We start from the raw sequence: 27,915 nt of genomic DNA, 5'->3' as shown, positions 1-27,915 counted from the left end.
TGCTCAACAATAGGCTAACACGAGGCTCCAGGTCTCACCGAGCTATCAGGCTGCAGGCTATTCACTGTCCTCGTGAAACGCAGCACACGGCTGGCACCCTCCTCCTGCAGGCGGGCCAGGTTGTTCAAATCCCAGACTGCCGCATTCCCGCGTGCGGGACGTTCCTGCAGAGGCTCTTTAGGCTGGCTCTTCGCGGGAGCTTCCTTCATGCCTTGTTCGTTACTCTGGGGATTCAGAGATCTTTCTCCCCCAGCCAGTGGCTGCTGCTCCTTAACGGAAAGGAAGCCAATTACTGCACTCTGTCTCCAAAAGCCTCAGCTCCACAGTAATTCAGAGATTTTACAGTAAAACGGGGACAGATGGGAAGTGGTTTTATCCAATGGAACTCTATTCAGGAAACTTTATGATATCCGGCACCGACGGGACCGAGCTGTTGCCATCCCATCAAAACTGCCGGACAAATCAGCGCTAATGTTAAAAAATACGGAACTTTTGAGCTCCGTATCTAGCAACAAACCCTTTGCTTCTAAACAGTCGGCCGTAGCTTGCAAGCGTCTCTGTAGCTAAGCAACAGCTTTAGCTAGACCTTGCAGAGCCTGACTGGTGAAAAAAAAGCAACGAAAAGAAAAAAAACTTACTGAACCGACTCCTGAATTTTGCCGGTGGATCAAGCATTCCGGACAGTTAACCTCCGGATAAACCAAAGTTTCCTGTACATGGTGCCGAACTCTGCTGGAGTAAGGCGTTTGGTTAGACTCGAGAGTCAGTTTGCCTCAATCGTTAGTGATCTTGTCTCTGGGTCAGAAGGTTGTGGGATCGAGCTCTGCAAAAGGATTTGAGCGTTTACTCAAACAGAGGGGACCAGCTGAGGATTCAGAAACCGGTGCGAGGAGGTGAGACCAAAGTCAGCATTTCCCACTGGATTAAAGGCAGGCAAATAACACTACACCGGATAAACCTCACCCACACCATCCCAGACAGACAACACTGGTCTCACTCACACCATCCCAGACAGACAACACTGGTCTCACTCACACCATCCCAGACAGACAACACAGGTCTCACCCACACCATCCCAGACAGACAACACAGGTCTCACCCACACCATCCCAGACAGACAACACAGGTCTCACCCACACCATCCCAGACAGACAACACAGGTCTCACCCACACCATCCCAGACAGACAACACAAGTATTCTCAACTCTCGCTGCACAATCAGTCTCGATTTGAAATCCCTTCCAGTCAAAAACTGGGAGCTCTGGGAACAGAGCTAAAAAGAAATGACCAAGTCAGTAAACTAGTCGTTTCGGCAAAGAGCGGAGAGAAGCTGAATTTGAAACAGAATCAGACTGTCCACAAGTGGAGACGGGGATGTTTCCCACTTTCTCACCCATCATCTTTGGGGGAAAATCTTTCCAAGACCAAAAAGCAAATTATGGGACCACGTCCTTGCATCACCAAGTCAGCTTGGCTCAGTGGGTAGCACTCTCGCCGATGGGTCAGAAGGTAGTGGGTTCGAGCCCGCTCCAGGACTAGAGGAGCTAATCCAGGCTGACACACCAGCGCAGTCTTGAAGGCGTGCTGCATTGTCAGAGGTGCCGTCCTTCAGATGGTGTTAAGACAAGGTCGTGTCAGTCTGTTTTGATGGACATTAAAGCTATAATGGGGACACGGTAGAGGGAAGGAGAAGACGGAATGGGCCTAAGGGCCATCCATATCCAAACTCATCGTGGACAACCTGGAGACCAAACAGGAGGAGACAGGATCCTACTGAAAAACTGCCCAGCGCCAAATACCACAACACTCTCACCAGTAACTCCCACCCAGCATGCATTTTTCAGAACGTTCGGTGGGACAAAAAGAAAAGGAACACACACCCGGGGCAGGGGAGGTGACATGTTCGGCCTCTGCCTAAAGGCTTCGATGACGCCTCGCTGCGAAAGTCACGGGTACGACCTGGAGCAATGTCCTCATCTCTTCTTTGTGCCTGTAAGGGGCGGGGCGGGGGGCGGGCGCGGGGGGGGGGGATGCCTGGTCTTGGCTTCACTGCCTGGACACAGGCCTGGCTGTGACCCTGCTCAGCTCTCAGCCTTGCACTGCCAAGAGGAGCACTGCGAATCCGGGCCAGGCCACCATGGCAAATACTGAGCCGGCCAAACCTCCGCCTCTCGCCAGTAAAATGAGAATTTATTCTAAAACAAGACAGCAATTTGTGCAATTCTCCCTTCAAATGGTTTTCATGAATAATTTCACTGACATTACCTAAAATACTTCATACAGTGCAACTCCCAACTTCCTAACCTGAGAAATTGTAACGGGATCACAGTGCTGTCAATAGAAGGACCCCTCAGAGCTTCAGATTGTCTTTAATATTTATGTCACTCAGCAACTAATCAGTAAATCTGAACTGAAATTTTACAAGAAGCTTTGTCTTAAATTAGCTGCACCTTCTGTTCAGTGACCTGTGACTGGCTGCTGCCAGGACCCCGGGGATGCCCCTGCAGTGCCTGATTCTGTTCTTGCAGTGTAGCTGGATTCAGTCCAGGATTTTTGAAACTTGGCATCCCTTGGAGAGCTTCCTTCAGTTGCTTGAACTCTTCCACCTGGGCCTGCAGAGCGAGTCGGAAATAAAAGCAGAACTCAAGTGAAACAGTCGGTATCTGACGGGGAGTGTGCAATAAGCGGGGGGGTGTTAAGGCCAATGAGGGCACACAGCAAGAGCACGGTCAGTCCTCACCACTGGATTAAATACAGATCACAATATGTAACTACGCTCAATGAATGAGGGCCGGGACACACATACTTGGGGCCTGGTCACTGGATCCGGGCCTGGTTAACTGGCCAGCACAGAGCGAGCAAAACTGGGGTCAGGAAGGAACACTGGCCGCGTTTTCAGAACTACAAAATGGCACTGTACCATAGCCCTGTACCGCACCATAACCCTGCACCCTAACCACAACCCTGCGCCGGAACTTCAACCCAACCCTGTATCATAACCACAACCCTGCTTGTTCTGAATTTCCTATTAACGGGGAGTCGGTCTTTACCTAGCCTGTCAATTCCCCCCCAACATCTTGATCAGATCACCAGGAAATAGAACGCGAGGTAACCCAGTCTCTCATCAGACCTCAAGTCTCTTCAGCCCAGGGATCACCCTGGTGAACTGTCGGTGCAGCCTACGGGTGGAAGCTGCCTCTAAAGTTCACCCCTCCCTCCACTGGTAGGAAAAGCTCCACTGACAGGGCCGTCCTACTGACTGGCAGGAAGATTAAACTACAGATTCACGGGCTGGCACCAAAGGCATTCCGCGTTAGGGGAGCGCATCCAAGACGTCGGAACATTTGCTGCCGGCCATGACGGAACCTCAGTCGAGGCCCAGGGGCAGCGAAGCGAGTGGGACAATTCATCAGGAACACTGGCTAAAAAATAGCTCAGGCGCAGCTCTAACAGAATGGGCCCCCGAGTGGACAGTGCGACGAATGGAAAACTGCAACCTGCTTATTCGTTCTGGGCAGAATATCAGAGAGATGCCGGATTCCATCAGCAACAGGGCTGTGATGTGTTTATAACCTTCCCACAAACAAGATTCACACGCCCATTAATCACTTGCTTCAATCAATACTTAGCTCACAAGTGGCATCAATCACCTCGTCCCGTCAGTCCCTCAATTACAGGCGCTGGGCATTACTCTCCGATCACTGGTTCCCACTCGGTTCACATTTCAGCATCATTCACAAACCAGCGGGAACTAACCCTTCAGGACAGAACCCTCACTGCAACTTTCAAAACACACGCGCACTGCACAGTAACATTACTGAATCCCACAGTAACGTTACTGAATCCCACAGTAACGTTACTGAATCCCACAGTAACGTTACTGAATCCCACAGTAACGTTACTGAATCCCACAGTAACGTTACTGAATCCCACAGTAACGTTACTGAATCCCACAGTAACGTTACTGAATCCCACAGTAACGTTACTGAATCCCACAGTAACGTTACTGAATCCCACAGTAACGTTACTGAATCCCACAGTAACGGTACAGAATCCCACAGTAACGGTACAGAATCCCACAGTAACGGTACAGAATCCCACAGTAACGGTACAGAATCCCACAGTAACGGTACAGAATCCCACAGTAACGGTACAGAATCCCACAGTAACGGTACAGAATCCCACAGTAACGGTACAGAATCCCACAGTAACGGTACAGAATCCCACAGTAACGGTACAGAATCCCACAGTAACGGTACAGAATCACCTTCCTCACTGGAGTTGCATCTGGCAGCATTGAAAAGCAGCTGTCACCAGTGAGGAAACCCAGTCAGGCTGGCCCTTCTGCTGGGTGCAAGGGGCCTCCACTCACCCTTCTGCCGGGTGCAAGGGGCCCCCACTCACCCTTCTGCTGGGTGCAAGGGGCCCCCACTCACCCTTCTGCTGGGTGCAAGGGGCCCCCACTCACCCTTCTGCTGGGATTTTACGACAATCCTTTACGGTCAGAATGGCTTCAGGAAACAGAGGTCCTGCCACACTGATTGAAACCTTTGAGGAAGTGACCCACAGGGGGGGATGATGGGAGTCCGGTTAATATTATAGACCTGGAGTTCCAAAATAAAAACCCCTTGGGCAAAGTGCCACATGGGAGACTACTGAAAAGATTAGATTTTATGGGATTATAGGACAGGTATTATGCTGGATTGGCAACTCATTAATGGGAGCTTCACAAGGTTCAGTGTTGGGATGGTCGCTATTCATCATCCTCCTTAACGATCTGAATGAGGGCATTAAAGGAACTTGGCCAGCGCAACTTACACTTCATCTAGAGCCATCTTTTGTTTCTTAACCTGTCCATTAACATCTCCTTTTGCCTTGAATATTTCTTAATGTCGCTTAACCTCGTCCGCCTTCTATCCTATCAGACCTTCCCTTTTGTTCTTTCCTCCTCTCCCCCCTTTTCCCTGCCCCTGCACTTGCTTAAAAATCTGTTCCATTTCCTGCTTTTTCCAGTTCTGATGAAAGGTCATCGACCTGAAATGTTAACTCTGTTTCTCTCTTCACAGATGCTGCCTGACCTGCTGGATATCTTCCTGCAGTCTGCAGCTTTCTTCTTCATTATCAACCATTATCTAGGATAGACTTCATCATTAAAAAAAAGTGTAGGGGGAGCAGAATTACAGCAGTGAGTGACAAACTACTAGAGTATTCTGGGCTGCCAGCTAGATCTACCCCAACGTTGATTACGCAAAAATATGGTTTCTGAGCAAGAGGGGGCCGTGCACGGGACATGAATCTCCAAATGGGAGCTCATCAAAACAAAGTTTGGGATCCTCAGAGTTGTGGCAATGGGCTTCTAAAGGGGAGCGAAAGCTGCTCAATTCACTGCCCTGTACCTGTGCCTCCGCGAGCTGCAGGTGAATGTCCTGGTGGGCCTTCTGCAGTTGCTTGCTCTCATGTTTCAGCTTAAAGACGTTATCTGTGAGGAGAAGAAATGCAGTTACAGCAATTAAGAAACTGGAGAGAGAAGCCAAAACACAGCCAAGAGGAGAGAGAATGGACCAGATAACAGTCCGAGAACCCATTAGAGAAATTACACAGGGCTGGTAGATAGGGTGTGTGCTTGAGAGAAAGAAAAGAGAGAGAGAGAGAGAGAGAGAGAAAAAGCAGAGAAAAGACAAGAACAAGCAAAGAGAGAGAGAGAAAAAGAGAGAGATTTTCCTTTGCATTCTGACTTAACAAGATCAAGCAATTGGCAAAGGCAGTCCTCAAAAGGCAATGGTTCAATAGACGTGTACTGCAGCTTTTTGCGCTGGACCTCGTTGAAATAGTTCAGTTCGTACATGGAAAGCGCACCCTCTCCATCAAGGTCCATACAGCAGAACCAGTACTTAATATTGCTTGGTGTCTATTTGCCTTCTTCCAAAATCAAAAGCCACACAAAGTCTGCATAACTAATTTTTTTTTCTTTCGGAGCTTTTCTGTGCCTCGTAACTGCTCTGGAGATTATTTCTATTATTCTACCAGAAATAGCATCATGATGTCTTGCCAGGTCTCGCCGACAGTGTCGGGTTCCCAGAATTTACAACTGAGCATATAAGAGTGCTCAAAGGAGAAAAATTCCACGAGCTGATGAATGTCCTCTTCCAAGAAGGCTTTTCCTAATTTCTGTACAAGTTATACAGCCTGTCCGTGATCTGTTTACAGTGTAAAATGTCCTCTATATGACCATGGTTACATAGAGAGAGTGTGAAAGAAAGAAAGAGTGAATGAGAGAGGGAGAGAGAGGGGGGGGGAGAGAGGGGGGAGAGAGAGGGGGGGGAGAGAGGGGGGGGGAGAGAGAGGGGGGGGAGAGAGAGGGGGGGGAGAGAGAGGGGGGGGAGAGAGAGGGGGGGAGAGAGAGGGGGGGAGAGAGAGGGGGGGGAGAGAGAGGGGGGGGAGAGAGGGGGGGGGAGAGAGAGGGGGGGGAGAGAGAGGGGGGGGGAGAGAGAGGGGGGGAGAGAGAGGGGGGGAGAGAGAGGGGGGGGAGAGAGAGGGGGGGGAGAGAGAGGGGGGGGAGAGAGAGGGGGGGGAGAGAGAGGGGGGGGAGAGAGAGGGGGGGGAGAGAGGGGGGGGAGAGAGAGGGGGGGGAGAGAGGGGGGGGAGAGAGGGGGGGGAGAGAGAGGGGGGAGAGAGAGAGGGGGGAGAGAGAGAGGGGACACACACACTGGAAATAAATGACAGTAAGTTATCCCACAGGTGAGTATATAGCTCCAAGGTCAAGGGGTCCCGAGAGCTGCGATGAATCAGAAGCTTCCCACGTACTTTGTAAGCTGCTGATCTCTAGCTCCTTCTGCTGATGAAGCTGCTGGTAGCGCTGGTTGTGAGTCTCTGTTGCCTTCCTGTGTTCGAGTCGCAGGTTGTTGTGCTGAAGCTGCAGATCCAGAAGCTGCTTCTTTATTTCATCGTGCTGGTTCTGTAAAAGCAGCAGTCAGGGTCAGCTCCAGGCTCAGTACAAACGCTTTACTGTAACAGCTCAGGGACCGTAAACATCAGGCACAGAAATGAATGGGGCACAACAGGGCCCTTCTCAGACAGGTGCCAAGCTAGCTGATCTTATCGGTCAGGAAATTAATGATTGGCTTCAGTTAGGGAGGAGTGGGGGGGGGGGGAAAGATAATCAGACAGGGCTCCAACTCCTGAGCAAATTTTTCAGTGACCCGTGCTGGACGCTGTGCCCATGTGGCTGTTTGCGAGAGCAGGGTCAGGCTGGTCTGTAATGCCCAAGCAGTCAAACACTTACTTGTCTATAGACTCACGCATCATGAATGGCCATTTGGGTGCGGTAGAGTTAGGGGGAGCAGAGACAGAGAGGGGGAAACATAAGAAAGAAAATGTGAGAAAGCGCAAAAATGGAAGGGGGGGGGAAGAGGGCGAGTGCGCGAGAGGGAGAGGGGGAGAGACAAAGCAATAGGGAAAATGCTGAGTGAAAAAACAAGAGTGAGAAGACGAGTGAGATTCTGCCATTCAAAATATTGAATAAAGGGTTTTGTGATGGAATCTGTGCTGATTTGTCACTGAGTTATTACCAGTTCTCTCTCAGAATTGCCAACACTGACAGCAGGTAACTAGGAATAAAGAACCTGCAGTCTTAATATTCGCTAAAATGTCAAGTGCTTGGTAAAGAATCGGGCCCAGGCAATGGCTGCATCATCGACTGGTGTCCATGAGAGGCCGTCTCCCTCAACAGCATGCCACGTGTCTGTCTGGAATATGGCCGATACAACGCGGCTCCTCACCCTCCTAATTTCCCACACTTCAATAAACTAGCCAAAGTCGCTGAACTGTCCCCCCAGGAGACTCAGAGGAACCAACCCTATCCTGGCCCCGATCAAATCGTCCAAAATCCAACAGGGTTTGTCCCCCATGAGGAGATGCAGATTTGTTGATGGTCCCAGTAACTGTGGTACTGCTCACCTTCAGTATCTTATGCTGGGAACTTAGGGCACCGTACCGGTTCATGGCATCTTGCTGCAAGAGAATTAAACAACAACAGTTTAGCCCCTTTGTGCCAAGGCACGGTAAAATAACAGACCTGCGCTGCATGGCGCACAATACACCTGGCAGCTGTGGCTCAGTGGGTAGCACATTCGCCTCAGAGTGAGAGGGTTGCGGGTTCAAGTCCCACTCCAGGGACTTGAGCACAAAAATCGAGGCTGACACTTTGGTGCAGTGCTGAGGGAGTGCTGCACTGTCAGCGGTACCATCTTTTGGATGAGATGTTAAACCGAGACCCCGTCTGCTCTCTCAAGTGGACGTAAAAGATCCCACGGCACTATTATCCCCGGTGTCCTGGTCAATATTTATCCCTCAACCAACATAACAAAAAACATTATCCGGTCATTATCACATTGCTGTTTGTGGGACCTTGCTGTGCGCAAATTGGCTGCCGCGTTGCCCACATTACAGCAGTGACTACACTTCAAAACTACTTCATTGGCTGTAAAGCGCTTTGAGACGTCCAGTGGTCGTGAATGGCGCTATATAAATGCAAGTCTTTCCTTTCCTTTTCACGCTGCATCACAACACAACATGCAGTCACTCGTGGCCTCAGCCCATTCCGCCCCCTCTCCCCCGCGGGGCCTCAGCCCATTCCACCCCCGCGCGCGGCCTCAGCCCATTCCGCCCCCGCGCGCGGCCTCAGCCCATTCCACCACCACCCCGGCGCGGCCTCAGCCCATTCCGCCCCCTCTCCCCCGCGCGGCCTCAGCCCATTCCACCCCCGCGCGCGGCCTCAGCCCATTCCACCACCACCCCGGCGCGGCCTCAGCCCATTCCAAATCATCACTTGCAGCCTCCCATCGCACGCAGTCTTTTAGGAGCTACAATCCAGGGTGGGGTTACACACCAGAGCAAACACTCTTTGGTCGACAGTACAAAGGTCGCCAATTCAGCTATTGTGCCATCACACAAACTCAATTGCTCAAAAACCTGCCACAAAGGGAATTTTATTTTAAAGCTCTCAGTCTGATCTCTGAACAGAATCTGTAAACCCTGATCGGTTGAAATCTGAAGTTAATTCTCAGACTGTTCAGTATCCGAGTATAGTCTGAGTTGGTCACACTCAGTCTGACGTTTGAGCCCCACTATGGATGCGAGTGCAAAATCTAAGCTGAAACTTCAGTACAGTATGGAGAGAATGCTGCATTGATTGAGGGGTTGTCTTTTATAGGAGCAGGAGGAGGCCATTCAGCCCCTCGAGCCCGCTCCGCCATTCAATTAGATCATGGCAGATCTGTAGCTTAACTCCATCTACCCGCCTTGGTACCGTCACCCTCAAAACCCTTGTGTAACAAAAATCTATCAATCTCATTTTTGAAATTTTCAATTGACCCCCAGCCTCAACAGCGTTTTCGGGGCACGAGTTCCAGATTTCCACTACCCTTTGTGTGAAGAAGTGTTTTCTGACATCACCCCTGAATGACCGAGCTCTAACTTTAAGATTATGCTCCCCTTCTTCTAGACACCCCCACCGGAGGAAATAATTTCTTTCTCTCTACCCTATCAAATTCTTTAATCATCTTTAACACCTAAATTAGATCAGCTATATTCAAGGAAATACAAGCATAATCCATGCAACCTGTCCTCATAATTTAACTTTTTTAGCCCCGGTAAGATAAGACGTTGAACTGACTCCACCTGTCTGATCAGGGGTATGTAGTGCTACTGAAAGAGAGAAAGTTCTCCTGGTGCCCTGGCCAACATTCCTCCCTCAACCAACACCCCCAAAACAGATTAACTGGTTACATCTCATTGCTGTTTGTGGGATCTTGCTATGTGTCAAAATGACTGCCACGTTTGCCTACATAACAACAGTTGTTGCACTTCACAGTAGTTCAGTGTATGCGAAGCACTTTGGGATGTTTTTGAGACACATAAAACATTGCATAAAAATATTTGAATTTTCAATACTGCCCTACTCTGCACCGACAGATTACAGTGCTGCCCAATCCCTTCATTCGGTGTCACTCTCCATACACTCTACACAACACCCGAGAACACACAGGGCTAAATACCTATTTATTTCTGTGGTGAATATAAACTCCTCTTAATGTTCACTTTGAACATTAAGTGAATATATTAACAGAATCTAGCAGCCCAGGATTGAGCCCCACTGCAGCCACACATCCCTCCCCCAAAACCACATCTAGCAGCGACAGATGTTTAAGTGAACCCCTGGCACTGAAGCTACTGCGCCAATAGCAATCGCAAACCAGCCCCTACTCCCCCCACCCCCAATCCCAACTGCAACTCTAGATCCAACCTCAAGCCCCGAGCCATTCCCAGTTCCCCATCCCAGCCCCAAATCCAGGTGCTGGCCCTGCCCCAGCCCTCTCAACCTGCTTTGGCCAGGGCATATCTCAAGAGCCAATCACAAAGAGCTAATGGCGGTGCATGGGGAGAACCCGGCGACCTCAGGACTCGTGTGAGGATGTGTGAAAGGAAAAGAGAGAGAGAAAAAAAACAGGGACTGGATCCGAGCAAGTTTCAGGTTACTTGCTGTTGGTTCTATTCCCTCGGGTTACTGGGAAGCTCACGATGGGAATGTTCTCTCTGTGTCAGGATAAACACGAGCGCACAGGAATAAAGACAACAAACAGCACAGCCTTGCGCTCCTCTGCTTCTGCCCCCCAAAAAATTCACAGCCAGCACCGACAGACAAACGAGACACCCGAGCATGCAAAGAACATGCAGCATAGAATCCAAGCTACACAAGGGGCCAATGTCGTACTCCAGGACTGATCCCCCTACTCGCAGACCAATAATCCTGGCCCTCGGAGAGGCTGCCAGCGAGCCCAGTAACATCATCAATTCCTCACTGTATTGGTCTGTGGTCACCCTCCAACAAACCACAGGATAATCGGTTAGAATCCCAGGACATTGCCTCCAAAGGCCTGGATTTATTTCTGCTCCAGGGACTCTGTTGGACAGCAGCCAAGTGGTTTGTAAATGTTATTGCTCTGAACAGACATCTCGAGCACTTTGTGCAGCCTCCCAAAAAAAATGGAATTTACTTCAGCGTGAAACAAGCCCAGTGAGCAAACAGGAAGCGAACGGTCGGCCAAAAACAGAGGGGGAGATTGAAAAGTCCTGGACAGGCTGAAGATTCATCCAGTTCGAGAGGTTGCAGCTGTTTCTGACACCACTTGGTGTCTGTTGTGCAGGGCCTCGGATCAGCAGCGGGCTCACAGCCACCCCGCCCACCCCCACTCTGCCACAAACCAAGGCGCCTCATATCCGCTCAACAAGAAACACCACTGGAATAAACAGACCAAAACCAGAAATAGCTCAGAGCAACAATGGGCTCCACCAGCGATGCCTCGGGTCCCGACAGCAGCTTGGCTGGACCTCAACCACTGATTAAATATACACACAGGGCCCTCCACGCCCTTTCCATTATAGAATCCCTGGCGGGGAAACATTGGGTTGCTTTGCGCCTCCCGTTAGCGCCCCCTTGGGCGCAAAGCGCCTCCCGCGAAATTCAGCGGTAGCCGGTAGCGCCCCGCGGTGCTGCGCCTCCGCCGATGACATCATCGGCGTGCGCAGCATCCCGGCCGCAAACTCCAGGTGCGCCCCCTGGCCTACCGCCGGACGCTATGTCCGACAGGGTCAGGGTGCCGTGTTTGCAGTGGCAGCGCTAATAAAAGGGCAGGTGCCGGGCGGCCATTTTCTTTGGGCTGCCTGCCAGCACCTGCCCCCTACGCCGCCTCTCGAGTGCCGGGCTGTTTTCCTGGCTCCCTGGTGGTCCGGCAGGGCCCCAGTGTGCGCTACACTAGGCCCCTCCCCTTTAATCAGGGGAGGGAGGCCTGTAATACCGCGGTGCTATGTGCCGACGCGCGTGGCATTGTTGCACGTAGCGCCGTGATATTGAATGGTAGCGGCCCAGGAAGGAGGGGGAGCGCTTCCAGTAGCCCAGCCTCCTGCTTGGGGCGCTACCACTCAATTTATGGTGCAGGGGTGCTAACTGTTTCAGGTTTAGCGCCCTGGCGAAGTTGGCGCCCCAAAGGCAGCGCGACCGAATTCCCCCCCCCCCCCCCGATGTTTTACATCTCACCATTGGGGAGGTGGCTTCCATTGTGTGGAATTCTATGTGGACAACGAACATCAGGCAGAGGACGATATGGTGGATAAACTAAACTCGATATACTCGAGAGAAAGCTCAGCTCGCAAGCACCGGCACACAAACTAGATTAAAAAATCCCGTTGGCTTCAGCATTCTCACTGTCCGAAATCAGAATGTGTGACTTCCCAGACAGTACAGGAGCAGAGCCCATTCTGCACACCAAACTTCAACATCCTTCATTTTATAAACAGAGCTCACCGATCCTTCCAATGGGCCATTTACTGTGAGTTTGATGTCTCGGGGAAGCGTCATAATACATCGATATCCCTTCAGTGTCAGATATAAAGCAAGGGCACAATGCAGGACATCGTCGAGGGCGGAAAAAAAGTCAGAGAGAAGATGAGGTAAAATCAGGAAGTAGTGGTTAGGCAACACCTTGCATTTCAAAAGCCTGCAAACTGTCGGAAGACTGAGGGAAGTGACGAGTTGCAGTTTTGAGACGAGGAGCCCCAGAGTTTAAGAATTACAGAATAAAGTAGCCACTGACCTTCTCTTTGTTCAATGACTCCTGAGCTTCCAATTTATACACTAGAAAATCTGCAGGGGTGGGGGGAGGGAAAGAGAAAATGAGAATGAATTTACATTCAACCAATAACAGGAAGACTCTTTTAATATTCTAAACATTATGCAAACAGTCACCAATATTCTTACACCATCACCGAGTCACTACCCTGCAGAACAGTTGCTGGGGGGCAGCTGTAAACGGGCAGTCCTACCGGAAGTGGTTAACCTGCGCCAAACTGCTGACCCCACCGAGACCCACAGCACTTCACAGGAGCGTTATTGAACCAAAAAAAAGACACCGAACCAAAGGAGATATTAGGGCAAGTGACCAAAAGCATGGTCAGAGAGGTAGGTTTTAAGGAGTGTCTTGAAGGAGGAAAGAGAGGTAGAGAGACAGAGAGGTTCAGGGCCTAGACAGCTAAGGGCACAGCCGCCAATGGTGGGGAGCCTCTTTAAAATGGAACTACTGAGCTGGCGAGCAGCCCGTGAGCGGAATGTACTCTAGGGCCTTTCATTGATTTGTGCGTAATTAGTCTACTGGAGAAGAAACAGAGCACACAGCTGGGGGTGGGGGGCTGGGGTGAAGTCACAAGGCAGTGACTGTACAAAACAAGAGAGTGTGTGAGGCAGACAAGAAAGAGGCAACATGGGACAATGAATGGTTGCTGTGGACACAGTCCTCACTACAGACTGATGCCTGTGCAACTGGGTATTACACAAGAAATAGGAGCAGGAGTCGGCCATTCAGCCCCTTGAGCCTGCTCCAACATTCAATAAGATCATGGCTGATCTTCTACCTCAACTCCTCTTTCCTGCACTATCCCCATATCCCTTGATTCCCTTAATATCCAAAAAATATCGATCTCTGTCTTGAGCATACTCAACGACTGAGCCTCCACAGCCCTCTGGGGTAGAGAATTCCACAGATTCACCGCCCTCCGAGTGAAGAAATTTCTCCTCATCTCAGTCCTAAATGGCCGACCCCTTATTCTGAGGCTGTGACCCCTGGTTCAGACTCCCCAGCCAGGGGAAACATCCTCCCTGCATTAACCCTGTCAAGCCCTGTAAGAATTTTGTATGTTTCAATGAGATCACCTCTTATTCTTCTAAACTCTAGAGAATATAGGCCTAGTCTACTCAATTTCTCCTCATAGGACAATCCCCCCCATCCCAGGAATCAGTCTGGTGAACCTTTGTTGCACTCCCTCTATGGCAAGTATATCCTTCCTTAGGTAAGGAGACCAAAACTGTACACAATACTCCAGGTGTGGTCTCACCAGGGCCCTATATAATTGCAGTAAGACATCTTTACTCTTATACTCAAATCCTCTTATAATAAAGGCCAAGATACCATTTGCTTTCCTAATTGCTTGCTGTACCTGCATGTTAACTTTCAGTGATTCGTGTACAAGGACACCCAGGTCCCTCTGAACACCAACATTTCCCAATCTCTCACCATTTAAAAAATACTCTGCTTTTCTATTTTTTCTACCAAAGTGGATACCTTCACATTTCTCCACATTATATTCCATTTGCCATGTTCTTGCCCACTCACGTAGCCTGTCTGTATCCCCTTGAAGCCTCTTTGCATCCTCCTCACAACTTACATTCCCACCCAGCTTTGTATCATCAGCAAACTTGGATATATTACATTTGGTCCCCTCATCCAAATCATTGATGTAGATTGTGAATAGCTGAGGCCCAAGCACTGATCTTTGCGGTACCCCACTAGTTACAGCCTGCCAACCTGAAAATGACCCGTTTATTCTGACTCGCTGTTTTCTGTCTGTTCACCAATCCTCAATCCATGCTGGTATATTACCCCCAATCCCATGAGCCCTAATTTTGTTTAATAATGTGGCACGTTATCGAATGCCTTCTGAAAATCCAAGTAAACCACATCCACTGGTTTCCCCCTTAACTATTCTGCTAGTTACAACCTCAAAAAACTCTAGATTCATCAAACACGATTTCCCTTTCATAAATCCGAGTTGACTCTGCCCAATCCTATTATTATTTTCTAAGTGCCCCGTTACCACGTCTATAATAATAGATTCTAGCATTTTCTCTACTACTGATGTCAGGCTAACTGGTCTGTAGTTCCAAGTTTTCTGATTGAATGCGGGACAACAGAAATATGCCGGTGTTTATGCTCCACACGAGCCGCCTCCCACCCAACTTCATCTCACCCCATCAACATATCCTTCTATTCCTTTCTCCCTCGTGTGTTTAACTAGCTTCCCCTTAAATGCCTCGATACTATTCGCCTCAACCTCTCCCTGTGGTAGCGAGTTCCACACTCTCACCACTCTCTGGGTAAAGAAGTTTCTCCTGAATTTCTTATTGGATTCATTAGTGACTATCTTATATTTATGGCCCCTAATTAGACATATTTACATTTCACTGCACTGCCAGTTGAGTGGCAGGGGCCCACAAGAAATGTTTCCCATTTGTCTTTCAGATGCCAGTGGACCTGCTGTGTATTCCCAGAACTTCCTGTTACAAAGAGCAAAACTAACAGATTTACAGCCTGAAATACAAAGTGCCCTTCACACTCCAGTCAGCAGCATCAACAGGATTTCCTTTTTAAATAATAAGAAAGTGTTTTGTTATTTTACTGTACGTTGTGCTGCGTGCAAAGTGGGACGACCAGGAAGCACGGACGATTATTTAACATACGAACTGGAACACAGAAAATAGCCAGGAGGAAACACAAGACATTCCCCCCTGCCCAACACAGTGGGGTTTGAACTTTACTGTTTGGAGAACCTTCCTCAAACATGGACACAGCCCAGGGACCGCTGGCATTTATATAGCGCCGTTCATGACCTCAAGACCCAAAGCACTTTACTGCCAATCAAATTGTTGAAGGTGGCAGGGCAGGTTGAGAAAGTGGTTAAAACAACATACGGGATCCTGGGTTTCATAAATAGAGGCATAGAGTACAAAAGCAAGGAAGTTATGATGAACCTTTATAAAACGCTGGTTTGGCCCCAGCTGGAGTATTGTGTCCAATTCTGGGCACCGCACTTTAGGAAGGATGTGAAGGCCTTAGAGAGGGTGCAGAAAAAATTTACAAGAATGATTCCAGGGATGAGGGACTTCAGTTACGTGGATAGACTGGAGAAGCTGGGGTTGTTCTCCTTGGAGCAGAGAAGATTGAGAGGAGATTTGATAGAGGTGTTCAAAATCATGAGGTGTCTGGACAGAGTAAATAGAGAGAAACTGTTCCCACTGGCAGAAGGGTCGAGGACCAGAGGACACAGATTTAAGGTGATTGGCAGAAGAACCAAAGGCGACACGAGGAAAAACTTTTTTACGCAGCGAGTGGTTAGGATCTGGAATGCACTGCCCGAGAGGGCGGTGGAGGCAGATTCAATTGTGGCTTTCAGAAGGAAATAGGATAAGTACCTGAAGGAAAAAAATTTGCAGGGCTACAGGGAAGGACAGGGGAGTGGGACTAGCTGAAGTGCTCTTGCAAGGAGCCGGCATGGGCTCGACAGGCCGAGTGGCCTCCTTCTGTGCTGTAACCATTCTATGATTCGAAATACTTTGAAAGCGTAGTCACTGTCGGGAGATGCAGCAGCCTATTTACGCACAGCAAGATCCCACTATCAGCAATGAAATAAATGATCGGATAATCTGTTTTTCAGTGATGCTGTTTGAGGAAAAAATATTGGTCAGAGCATCAGGAGAACTCCACTACTCTTCTTCGAAACAGCGCCGTAGGATCTTTTATGTCCACCTGAGAGGGCAGACGGGGCCCCGATTTAGTGTCTCATCTGAAAGACGGCACCTCCTACAGTGCAGCACTCCCTCAGTGAACCGCCAGCCTGGATTTTGTGCTCGAGTCTCTGGAGTGGGACTTGAACCCACAATCTTCTGAGCCACAGCTGACACGTACTGTCAAGAGACCCCATGCAAATAATGACACAGTCCTGGGGAATCCCTACAAATATTAATTCGCTCCCAAGAGCCCACATTCTGAAGGACAGAGTCAGCTACCCAAATGAGAAGCGTGAGGGAGGGGGACGGGGAGTCAGAGGGGAGCAGGGCGACAGAGGGATGTATCTGATTGACAGAATGTGACAAGTGGTGTTCCCCAGGGGTCTGTACAGGAGCCTCAGCTTTTCACCATATTTAGCAATGACTTGGATGAAGCCCAAATAAACTTGCAGATGACACTAAATTAGGAGTTACAGTAAATTGTGTCAATGGGAACGGATTAAGTGAGTGAGCAAATCTGTGTCAGATGGAGTTCAATGTAGGGAAGTATTGTAGGGGACCAGTCAGCAAAAAAATTCTTTAAAAAGAGTAAATTAATAAAATCTCCTTGAAAGATTGTCAGATTCCGAATTGTTCCAATTTCTGAAGCTGCTCCATGTTCGCCCTGTCATAAAACCTGGAATAAAGGCCAGCCAACCAGAAATACATCAAACCTATGGCAGTCAGTGGCCCTTTTAAAGTCTTATGACTCTCTCTCTCAGGGTAGAAGGTGACACAAGCTGAAATATGATCACGTTTACCTGTATGAGCAGAGGCAGTTGTTTCAATTGCAGGCCAGCCTTCCGCTGTGGTAACTGCACTTAGTGCAGGTGCCCACAGGGTGGCGCCACACTGAAGGGTCGCATAATTCACCAGAACTCACCGACTGCACCGGTGAATAACCCACAAACCTGCTCAATGTTTGTTTATAATGTATGAAGACAGGATCAGTCTTGCCTCGCTGTTCCCTACAGTCACACACACTCCATCCAGATGTAGACATAACAACAGTCTCTGTCCCACGTTACAATCCTATAATTTCACAGCTATTTTTAAACATAATGAGTAAATGTCAGCAAAAAAAAAACAAACATTCACTGTGAAACCTGACTGCACCGAAAAAAGCCAGTGATCAGAGACAATGGCAGGCTGGCTTATCTCCAGCACGTTTACTCACACCACCCACATTGCTAAAGGAACTGATGCACAATCGGGTACAGTTCCCCGGGCACTGTCTCTCACTGGGGTACAGTTCCCCGGGCACTGTCTCTCACTGGGGTACAGTTCCCCGGGCACCGTCTCTCACTGGGGTACAGTTCCCTGGGCACCGTCTCTCACTGGGGTACAGTTCCCTGGGCACCGTCTCTCACTGGGGTACAGTTCCCCGGGCACCGTCTCTCACTGGGGTACAGTTCCCCGGGCACCGTCTCTCACTGGGGTACAGTTCCCCGGGCACCGTCTCTCACTGGGGTACAGTTCCCCGGGCACCGTCTCTCACTGGGGTACAGTTCCACGGGCACCGTCTCTCACTGGGGTACAGTTCCACGGGCACCGTCTCTCACTGGGGTACAGTTCCACGGGCACCGTCTCTCACTGGGGTACAGTTCCACGGGCACCGTCTCTCACTGGGGTACAGTTCCCCGGGCACCGTCTCTCGCTGGGGTACAGTTCCCCGGGCACCGTCTCTTGCTGGGGTACAGTTCCCCGGGCACCGTCTCTCGCTGGGGTACAGTTCCCCAGGCACCGTCTCTCGCTGGGGTACAGTTCCCCGGGCACCGTCTCTCGCTGGGGTACAGTTCCCCGGGCACTGTCTCTCGCTGGGGTACAGTTCCCCGGGCACCGTCTCTCGCTGGGGTACAGTTCCTCGGACACCGTCTCTCGCTGGGCTACAGTTCCCCGGGCACTGTCTCTCACTGGGGTACAGTTCCCCGGACACCGTCTCTCACTGGGGTACAGTTCCCCAGACACTGACTCTCACTGGGGCATAGTTCCCCGGGCACTGTCTCTCACTGGGGTAGAGGTCCCGGGAGCGCTGACTCACGCTGAGGTAGAGTTCTCTTCCTTCTCTCGTGGCCAAGTGTGAGCCTATACAGGGAGTGTCCACAGGGCATTCCACCTTGGGTGTATCACAGACAGGCCTGATCCTGCCCTGTCCCAAGCACGTCGAGCAGGAGTCACAGGATAACAATCAGGAATGGGAACGTTGAATGATTCTCTCTCCCTGCTGACCTTGAGGGGATTGAACTCAATTGTAGTGTCTTTGCTGCTTCCCCAGCGTACGTCAACTAACTCAGCATGGCCCAGAAATGGATCCTGTCACCTTCTTGGTCTCAGTAGCAAGACGGGTATGGGAGCGAGGGAGTAACCAATGGCGCAATCAGGCAGCCCACATTCTTCTCAAAACCCTAAAAAGTGAAGCTTTTGGTTTCTGATGGTACACGGGGCGCATGTTAAATCTGTGCTTATTATAGAATGAATAAACAGCGCACCTAACCAAACAATACAGGAGTGAGGGGCTCTTACCAGCTTGAGAAAGGCTATCCGGGGAAGGGACATTGTCCGGGGAGAAAAACAATAAACCCAACGGAGCGTCTAACCTTCTTTTGTCTTTTTGTGCTCCCCTCGTTCCTTCTGCAAGGAGCGCTCCAGCCTGGACCGATGTTCGTACACCACTGTAAAAAGAAACAGATGTTACAGATCATTCCACACAATCCTCCATTTCCTGTCGGTTCTGTGCACTCAGCTGTGGGACATTTGCCACCTCTCTAATTGCAGCCGCGCAAGGCTTCAGCCAACCACGCTTCACTGCTGAGATCTACACCCATCGCCTTCGCTCAGGTTTCATTTACTTCTGTGGACTGTTTCAAGCGAGGGAGTGAGGGGGGGTGGGGGGGGAGGATGTGAGAGAGCGAGGGAGAGGAAGGGTGGACGAGAGAGAGGGAAGGAGGGAGAGGGCGGAGAGCGAGGGAAGGAGGGAGGGAGAGAGCTCAAGAAAGCGAGGGACGGAGGGAACGGGCGGAGAGCGAGGGAGGGAGGGAGAGGGAACAAGAAAGCGAGGGACGGAGGGAGAGGGAGAGAGAGAGCGAGGGAGGGAGGGAGAAGGTGGGCGGAGAGCAAGGGAGGGCGAAGGCGCGAGAACAGGTGTGCACAAGAGAACATTTGTGTGAGAGCGAGAGCGAGCATTTGAAATTGGGGAAGAGAGTCAGAGGAAGGAGAGTGTGGAATGAGTGGAGATGGAGGAAGTTGAGAGAGCAGCATAGGCTGTATTCACAGTGCAGCCTTAGCAGGGGAGCAGAGTGGCTTCCACTTCACTCAGCTCACGGAGACAAAGCTCACTCACTAGTTACATCACAAGGATGCGACCCACTGCCCCAAGGGCTGGACATCCCCGGCTTCATCCCCTCCTATCCACGCCCTTCCGTCATTCCAGCCAAAACTTGGCTGCCCGTATCCTAACTCGCAGACCGACTTTGGCTGCCGGTCTGGCAACACCTCAATTTTACAATTCTCATCCTTGTGTTCAAATCCCTCCACGGCCTCATCCCCTCCCCATCTCTGTAACCTCCTCCACCCTATATCCCTCCAAAATCTCTGCGCTCCTCCAATTCTGGCCTCTGGTGCATCCCCGGTTTTAATCATTCCACCATTGGCAGCCGTGCCTTCAGCTGCCTGGGCCCCAAGCTCTGCAATTCCCTCCCTAAACCTCTCCGCTCTCTCCTCCTCTTTGACCAAGCTTTTGATCACCTGTCCTAATATTTCTTTATGCGGCTCGGTGTCAAATGTTGTCTGAAAACGCTCCTGTGAAGCAGCTTATGAGGATTTTACTACGTTGCAGTTTGCGCTCCAAGACTCTCATTGGTGTGTACAATCTGCTGTTCGGTAGTCCCTTCCATATTGGATCAGATCTCTTATCCATGATTAGACACAGAAAGTAAAGGTCACTGCTGTTAAACGGGTAATTCTACTCTTCATCTACCCACTGGAATGGACACAGAATCAACCCCAGCAGCTCACCCATTGAGTTTCTCAATCTTGCATCTTTCTGGATGGTGTGTTGGACCAGGAGGAGGTAAAGTGGTCAATGTATGACCGTCATTCTCTCTCCCTCCATCCAATGGGCGACAGCAATTCCTAATTGTACGCAGACGTTGGCTGGCAGGAGGGAGAACATTGCTTTGGCCACAGCAAAGCCCCAAGAGTGTTGGGGAAATCGGGAGCAGGGCAGTTTCACCCAGTCCATGGTGAAGACGCTGGCCCAGGTTAGGCTCCGGGATTGCCCGTCCTACAGGCCTCAGCTGATCTACCCAACAGTAACAATACAGGGTGTCAAGCGTTTTATTGGGCATTTAGCAAAAAATATTCCACAAATCAGCGTCAGCATAAATCTTTCCTTAATTTGAAAAGAACGGAAATCTATTCACAGTCAACAGCAGAGCTTGGGCAGGTTTTGTATTTTTTTTGTCCAAAGACATGAATAGTGGAATTGTCCATGAGAAAGGACAGAGGGGCAAAATAAGAATGGACAATCAAGTCTCTCATTAAAGGAAAAGTAAGTTCTACTGACAGTCATTTTGCAGTAAAACGTTTCAGGCATCTTAATGCACTCAGAACTAGAAGAGAGAGAGAACGAGAAAGCGAGAGCGAGAGGGGGAGCGCGCGCGCGCGGACGAGGGGGAGGGGGGAGCGCGGGGGAGGGGGGGAGCGCGCGCGGACGAGGGGGAGGGGGGAGCGCGCGCGGACGAGGGGGAGAGGGAGCGCGCGCGAACGAGGGGGAGAGGGAGCGCGCGCGAACGAGGGGGAGAGGGAGCGCGCGCGAACGAGGGGGAGAGGGAGCGCGCGCGAACGAGGGGGAGAGGGAGGGCGCGCGAACGAGGGAGAGAGGGAGGGCGCGCGAACGAGGGAGAGGGAGCGCGCGCGCGAACGAGGGAGAGAGGGAGCGCGCGCGAACGAGGGAGAGAGGGAGCGCGCGCGAACGAGGGAGAGAGGGAGCGCGCGCGAACGAGGGAGAGAGGGAGGGCGCGCGAACGAGGGAGAGAGGGAGCGCGCACGAACGAGGGAGAGAGGGAGCGCGCGCGCTCGCGAGAGGGGGAGCGCGCGCGCGCGAAAGGGGGGGAGCGCGCGCGCGCGAACGAGGGAGAGGGGGGAGCGCGCGCGCGCGAACGAGGGAGAGGGGGGAGCCGCGCGCGCGCGAACGAGGGAGAGAGGGGGAGTGCTGCGCGCGCGAACGAGGGAGAGAGGGGGAGCGCGCGCGCGCGAACGAGGGAGAGAGGGGGAGCGCGCGCGCTGCGAACGAGGGAGAGAGGGGGAGCGCGCGCGCGCGAACGAGGGAGAGAGGGGGAGCGCGCGCGCGCGAACGAGGGAGAGAGGGGGAGCGCGCAGCGCGCGAACGAGGAGAGAGGGGAGCGCAGCGCGCGTGCGAACGAGGGAGAGAGGGGGAGCGCGCGCGCGCGAACGAGGGAGAGAGGGGGAGCGCGCGCGAGCGCGAACGAGGGAGAGAGGGGGAGCGCGCGCGCGCGAACGAGGGAGAGAGGGGGAGCGCGCGCGCGCGAACGAGGGAGAGAGGGGGAGCGCGCGCTGCGCGCGAACGAGGGAGAGAGGGGGAGCGCGCGCGCGCGAACGAGGGAGCGAGGGGGAGCGCGCAGCGCGCGAGCGAGGGAGAGAGGGGGAGCGCGCGCGCTGCGAACGAGGGAGAGAGGGGGAGCGCGCGCGCGCGAACGAGGGAGAGAGGGGGAGCGCGCGCGCGCGAACGAGGGAGAGAGGGGAAGCGCGCGTGCTGCGAACGAGGGAGAGAGGGGAGCGCGCGCGCGCGAACGAGGGAGAGAGGGGGAGCGCGCGCGGCGCGAACGAGGGAGAGAGGGGGGAGCGCGCGCGCGCGAACGAGGGAGAGAGGGGGAGCGCGCGCTGCGCGAACGAGGGAGAGGGGGAGCGCGCGCGCGCGAACGAGGAGAGAGGGGGAGCGCGCGCGCGCAGCGAACGAGGGAGAGAGGGGGAGCGCGCGCGCAGCGCGAACGAGGGAGAGAGGGGGAGCGCGCGCACGCGAACGAGGGAGAGAGGGGAGGAGAGCGCGCAACGCGAACGAGGGAGAGAGGGGAGCGCGCGCGTGCGAACGAGGGAGAGAGAGGGAGAGAGAGGGAGAGGCGGAGCGCGCGCGCGTGAACGAGGGAGAGAGGGGGAGAGGGGGAGCGCGCTGCGCGCGCGAAAGAGGGAGAGGGGGGAGCGTGCGCGCGCGAACGAGGGTGAGGGGGGGAGCGCGCGCGCGCGCGAACGAGGGAGAGAGGGGGGAGCGCGCGCGCAGCGAACGAGGGAGAGAGGGGAAGCGCGCGCGCGCGAACGAGGGAGAGAGGGGGAGCGCGCGCGTGCGAACGAGGGAGAGAGGGGGAGCGCGCTGCGCTGCGAACGAGGGAGAGAGGGAGGGCGCGCGAACGAGGGAGAGAGGGAGCGCGCACGAACGAGGGAGAGAGGGAGCGCGCGCGCTCGCGAGAGGGGGAGCGCGCGCGCGCGAAAGGGGGGGGGAGCGCGCGCGCGCGAACGAGGGAGAGGGGGGAGCGCGCGCGCGCGAACGAGGGAGAGGGGGGAGCGCGCGCGAACGAGGGAGAGAGGGGGAGCGCGCGCGCGCAGCGAACGAGGGAGAGAGGGGGAGCGCGCGCGCGCGAACGAGGGAGAGAGGGGGAGCGCGCGCGCGCGAACGAGGGAGAGAGGGGGAGCGCGCGCGCGCGAACGAGGGAGAGAGGGGGAGCGCGCGCGCGCGAACGAGGGAGAGAGGGGGAGCGCGCGCGCGCGAACGAGGGAGAGAGGGGGAGCGCGCGCGCGCGAACGAGGGAGAGAGGGGGAGCGCGCGCGCTGCGAACGAGGGAGAGAGGGGGAGCGCGCGCGCGTGCGAACGAGGGAGAGAGGGGGAGCGCGCGCGCGCGAACGAGGGAGAGAGGGGGAGCGCGCGAGCGAGGGAGAGAGGGGGAGCGCGCGCGCGCGAACGAGGGAGAGAGGGGGAGCGCGCGCGCAGCGAACGAGGGAGAGAGGGGGAGCGCGCGCGCGCGAACGAGGGAGAGAGGGGGAGCGCGCGCGCGCGAACGAGGGAGAGAGGGGGAGCGCGCGCGCGCGAACGAGGGAGAGAGGGGAAGCGCGCGCGCGCGAACGAGGGAGAGAGGGGGAGCGCGCGCGCGCGAACGAGGGAGAGAGGGGGAGCGCGCGCGCTGCGAACGAGGGAGAGAGGGGGAGCGCGCGCGCGCGAACGAGGGAGAGAGGGGGAGCGCGCGCGCTGCGAACGAGGGAGAGAGGGGGAGCGCGCGCGCGCTGCGAACGAGGGAGAGGGGGAGCGCGCGCGCGCGCGAACGAGGGAGAGAGGGGGAGCGCGCGCGCGCGAACGAGGGAGAGAGGGGGAGCGCGCGCGCGCGAACGAGGGAGAGAGGGGGAGCGCGCGCACGCGAACGAGGGAGAGAGGGGGAGCGCGCGCGTGCGAACGAGGGAGAGAGAGGGAGAGAGAGGGAGAGGCGGAGCGCGCGCGCGTGAACGAGGGAGAGAGGGGGAGCGCGCTGCGCGCGAAAGAGGGAGAGGGGGGAGCGTGCGCGCTGCGAACGAGGGAGAGGGGGGAGCGCGCGCGCGCGAAAGAGGGAGGGGGGGAGCGCGCGCGCACGAACGAGGGAGAGGGGGGGAGCGCGCGCGCGAACGAGGGAGAGGGGGGGAGCGCGCGCGCTGCGAACGAGGGAGAGGGGGGGAGCGCGCGCGCGCGAACGAGGGAGAGGGGGGGAACGCGCGCGCTGCGAACGAGGGAGAGAGGGGGAGAGGGGGAGCGCGCGCGCAGCGAACGAACGAGGGAGAGAGGGGGAGCGCGCGCAGCGCAGCGAACGAGGGAGAGAGGGGGAGCGCGCGCGCGCGAAAGAGGGAGAGGGGGGAGCGCGCGCGCGCGAACGAGGAGGGGCGCGCGCGCAGCGAACGAGGGAGAGGGGGGGAGCGCGCTGCGAACGAGGGAGAGGGGGGGAGCGCGCGCGAACGAGGGAGAGGGGGGGAGCGCGCGCGAACGAGGGAGAGGGGGGGAGCGCGCGCGCGAACGAGGGCGAGGGGGGGAGCGCGCGCGCGCTGCGAACGAGGGAGAGAGGGGGAGCGCGCGCGCTGCGAACGAGGGAGAGAGGGGAACGCGCGCGCGCGAACGAGGGAGAGAGGGGGGAGCGCGCGCGTGCGAACGAGGGAGAGAGGGGGAGCGCGCGCGCGCGAACGAGGGAGAGAGGGGGAGCGCGCGCGAACGAGGGAGAGAGGGGGAGCGCGCGCACGCGAACGAGGGAGAGAGCGCGCGCGTGAGCGAACGAGGGAGAGAGGGGGAGCGCGCGCGCTGCGAACGAGGGATAGAGGGGGAGCGCGCGCGCTGCGAACGAGGGAGAGAGAGGGGGAGCACGCGCGCGCTGAGCGAACGAGGGAGAGAGGGGGAGGCGCGCGAACGAGGGAGAGAGGGGGAGCGCGCGCGCTGCGAACGAGGGAGAGAGGGAGAGCGCGCGCGCGAACGAGGGAGAGAGGGGCAGCGCGCTGCGCAGCGAACAAGGGAGAAAGGGGGAGAGGGGGGAGCGCGTGCGCGCTGCGCGCGAACGAGGGAGAGAGGGGGCGCGCGCGAACGAGGGAGAGAGGGGGCGCGCTGCGAACGAGGGAGAGAGGGGGCGCGCGCGAACGAGGGAGAGAGGGGGGCGCGCTGCGAACGAGGGAGAGAGGGGGGCGCGCGCGAACGAGGGAGCGCGCGCGAACGAGGGAGGGGGCGCGCGCGAACGAGGGAGAGGGGGGAGCGCGCGCGCGCGAACGAGGGGGGGAGCGCGCGTGCGCGAACGAGGGGGGAGCGCGCGTGCGCGCTGCGAACGAGGGGGGGAGCGCGCTGCGCGCGCGAACGAGGGGGGGAGCGCGCGCGCGAACGAGGGGGGGAGCGCGCGCGCGCACGAGAGAGAGAGCGCGAGCGCGAGCGAGAGAGCGCGAGCGCGAGAGAGAGCGCGAGCGCGAGAGAGAGCGCGAGCACGAGAGAGAGAGAGCGCGAGCACGAGAGAGAGAGAGCGCGAGCACGAGAGAGAGAGCGCGAGCACGAGAGAGAGAGCGCGCGAGCACGAGAGAGAGCGCGAGCACGAGAGAGAGAGCGCGAGCACGAGAGAGAGCGCGAGCACGAGAGAGAGAGCGCGAGCACGAGAGAGAGAGCGCGAGCACGAGAGAGAGAGCGCGAGCACGAGAGAGAGAGCGCGAGCACGAGAGAGAGAGCGCGAGCACGAGAGAGCGCGAGCACGAGAGAGAGCGAGCACGAGAGAGAGAGCGCGAGCACGAGAGAGAGCGCGAGCGCGAGCACGAGAGAGAGCGCGAGCACGAGAGAGAGCGCGAGCACGAGAGAGAGCGCGAGCACGAGAGAGAGCGCGAGCACGAGAGAGAGCGCGAGCACGAGAGAGCGCGAGCACGAGAGAGCGCGAGCACGAGAGAGAGCGCGAGCACGAGAGAGCGCGCGAGCACGAGAGAGCGCGCGAGCACGAGAGAGAGAGCACGAGCACGAGAGAGCGCGCGAGCACGAGAGAGAGAGCGCGCGAGCACGAGAGAGAGCGCGCGAGCACGAGAGAGAGCGCGCGAGCACGAGAGAGAGCGCGCGAGCACGAGAGAGAGCGCGCGAGCACGAGAGAGAGCGCGCGAGCACGAGAGAGAGCGCGCGAGCACGAGAGAGAGCGCGAGCACGAGAGAGAGAGCGCGCGAGCACGAGAGAGAGAGCGCGCGAGCACGAGAGAGAGCGCGAGCACGAGAGAGAGCGCGAGCACGAGAGAGAGCGCGAGCACGAGAGAGAGCGCGAGCACGAGAGAGAGAGCGCGAGCACGAGAGAGAGAGCGCGAGCACGAGAGAGAGAGCGCGAGCACGAGAGAGAGCGCGAGCACGAGAGAGAGAGCGCGAGCACGAGAGAGAGAGCGCGAGCGCGAGCGAGAGAGCGAGCACGAGAGAGAGAGAGAGCACGAGCACGAGAGAGAGAGAGAGAGCGCGAGCACGAGAGAGAGAGCGCGAGCACGAGAGAGAGAGAGCGCGAGCACGAGAGAGCGAAACCAAGAGAGAGAAGAAAAGAGCAAGAGAATGAGAAAGCGAGAGAGAAACTGAGAAAAAGAGCAAAAATGAGAGAAAATGAGAGAGAGAGAGAGAGAGAGAGAGAGAGAGAGAGACAGTAAAAGAGAGAAAGTGAGTGCGTGAGAGAGAGCGACAGAACATACAAGACAGAAAGAAAGGGAGAGACAATCTGGGCCATGTTCTGAAATGAAAGGTCCTGACAGACAAGAGCTCACTTTCTCCAACTGTGTTAAAGTTTAAACTTATTTCGGTGAAGGCCCGGCCTGAAAACCAACACCCTTGCGGCACCGGTACAGGTTTGATCCAGTCATGTTTTAGAATCTTCAGGGTTTCTATCTGAGAAACACAGGTGAAGGGTCAAGGCCAAACAGCACCAACATTGAAAAGATCATGAATGCTGGAAATCAAATAAAAACAAGACACACTGCAAATACACAGCAGCCCCGTCAACATCTGATAAAGAGACAGGTTAATTTCTAACTAAGAGTCCAGACACAAAGTTCGCTTGTCATCTCTTAAATTAGTAGGTGAGTGGGCGACAGGAAGGTTGGGTTTTAAAAGCTAGCAGACTGTTGGAGGAAGGACAGGCCGAGGTCGGTGGAAGAGATCCATAGTTTCAAAGTCCTAGGATGCAGATACAGGTGCAGGGGGGCGGGGCGGGGGAGGAGGAAGGGCTATTGGAGCTTGGTAGAGAGAAAAGTTGAGGGGATTACTGACCTTAGCAATGCTTAAAAGAAAACGAGGCAAGAAAGTTGTGATGCAGAGCGAGGGATCATCCATCAGACCACGAGGTTAAACTGGTGCATAACCTGAAGCGGAGATGGTCCGATTGATGTCACAGATTGTTCAACGTAGCGCTGGATTTGCAAATCCATTGGCAGGATAGGCGCACCAACGTAAGTGTTCTCACTAAGGCCAACATCCCCAGCATCGAAGCTTTGACCACGTTCGATCAGCTCCGATGGACGGGCCACATCGTCTGCATACCCGACACGAGTCTCCCAAAATGAGCGCTCTACTCGGAGCTCCGGCACGGCAAGAGAGCCCCAGGTGGGCAGAGGAAACGCTTCAAGGACACCCTCAAAGCCTCCTTGAAAAAGTGCAACATCCCCACCGACACCTGGGAATCTCTGGCCCAAGACCGCACAAAGTGGAGGAGAAGCATCCGGGAAGGCGCCGAACACCTCGAGTCTCTTCGCCGGGAGTAAGCGGAAGCCAAGCGCAGGCAGCGCAAGGAGCGCACGTCAACCCAAGCACCCCACCCACCCGCCCCTTCAACCACCGTCTGCCCCACCTGTGACAGAGACTGTAGGTCCCGCATTGGACTCATCAGTCACCTGAGAACTCATTTTTAATGTGGAAGCAAGTCATCCTCGGTTCCGAGGGACTGCCCAAGAAGAAAGAAGAAGGATTTGCAGTGGACCTGA

At 54.9% G+C, this 27,915-nt stretch overlaps 1 protein-coding gene across 7 annotated transcripts in view; it reads right to left on the bottom strand.

The window, feature by feature from the left end:
- The window catches only part of LOC147100617 (uncharacterized), a 76,722-nt gene that overhangs the window by 23,461 nt on the left and 25,346 nt on the right, over positions 1-27,915 (bottom strand). For 2 of the 7 annotated variants that reach the window (XM_085967075.1, XM_085967069.1), the window contains exons 2-8: positions 19,030-19,104; positions 12,651-12,700; positions 7,957-8,010; positions 6,805-6,955; positions 5,397-5,479; positions 2,451-2,612; positions 39-269 (exon numbers count right to left, since the gene is read on the bottom strand). In XM_085967075.1, coding sequence (XP_085823201.1) covers positions 39-269; positions 2,451-2,612; positions 5,397-5,479; positions 6,805-6,955; positions 7,957-8,001 — 672 coding nt within the window. In that variant the 5' untranslated portion in view covers positions 8,002-8,010; positions 12,651-12,700; positions 19,030-19,104. Of the gene's footprint in view, positions 1-38; positions 270-2,450; positions 2,613-5,396; positions 5,480-6,804; positions 6,956-7,956; positions 8,011-12,361; positions 12,437-12,650; positions 12,701-19,029; positions 19,105-27,915 lie in introns of those variants that run through there. The other 5 variants (XM_085967070.1, XM_085967071.1, XM_085967072.1 and 2 more) reach the window with 5 other exon arrangements.

Source organism: Somniosus microcephalus, chromosome 25, assembly GCF_052327205.1.
Source record: "Somniosus microcephalus isolate GS21.2 chromosome 25, FLI_Smic_1.0, whole genome shotgun sequence".
In the NCBI taxonomy this organism is placed as follows: domain Eukaryota; kingdom Metazoa; phylum Chordata; class Chondrichthyes; order Squaliformes; family Somniosidae; genus Somniosus; species Somniosus microcephalus.
Note: the sequence above shows the minus strand (reverse complement) of the source record. Positions and strands in the feature narration are given on the sequence as shown.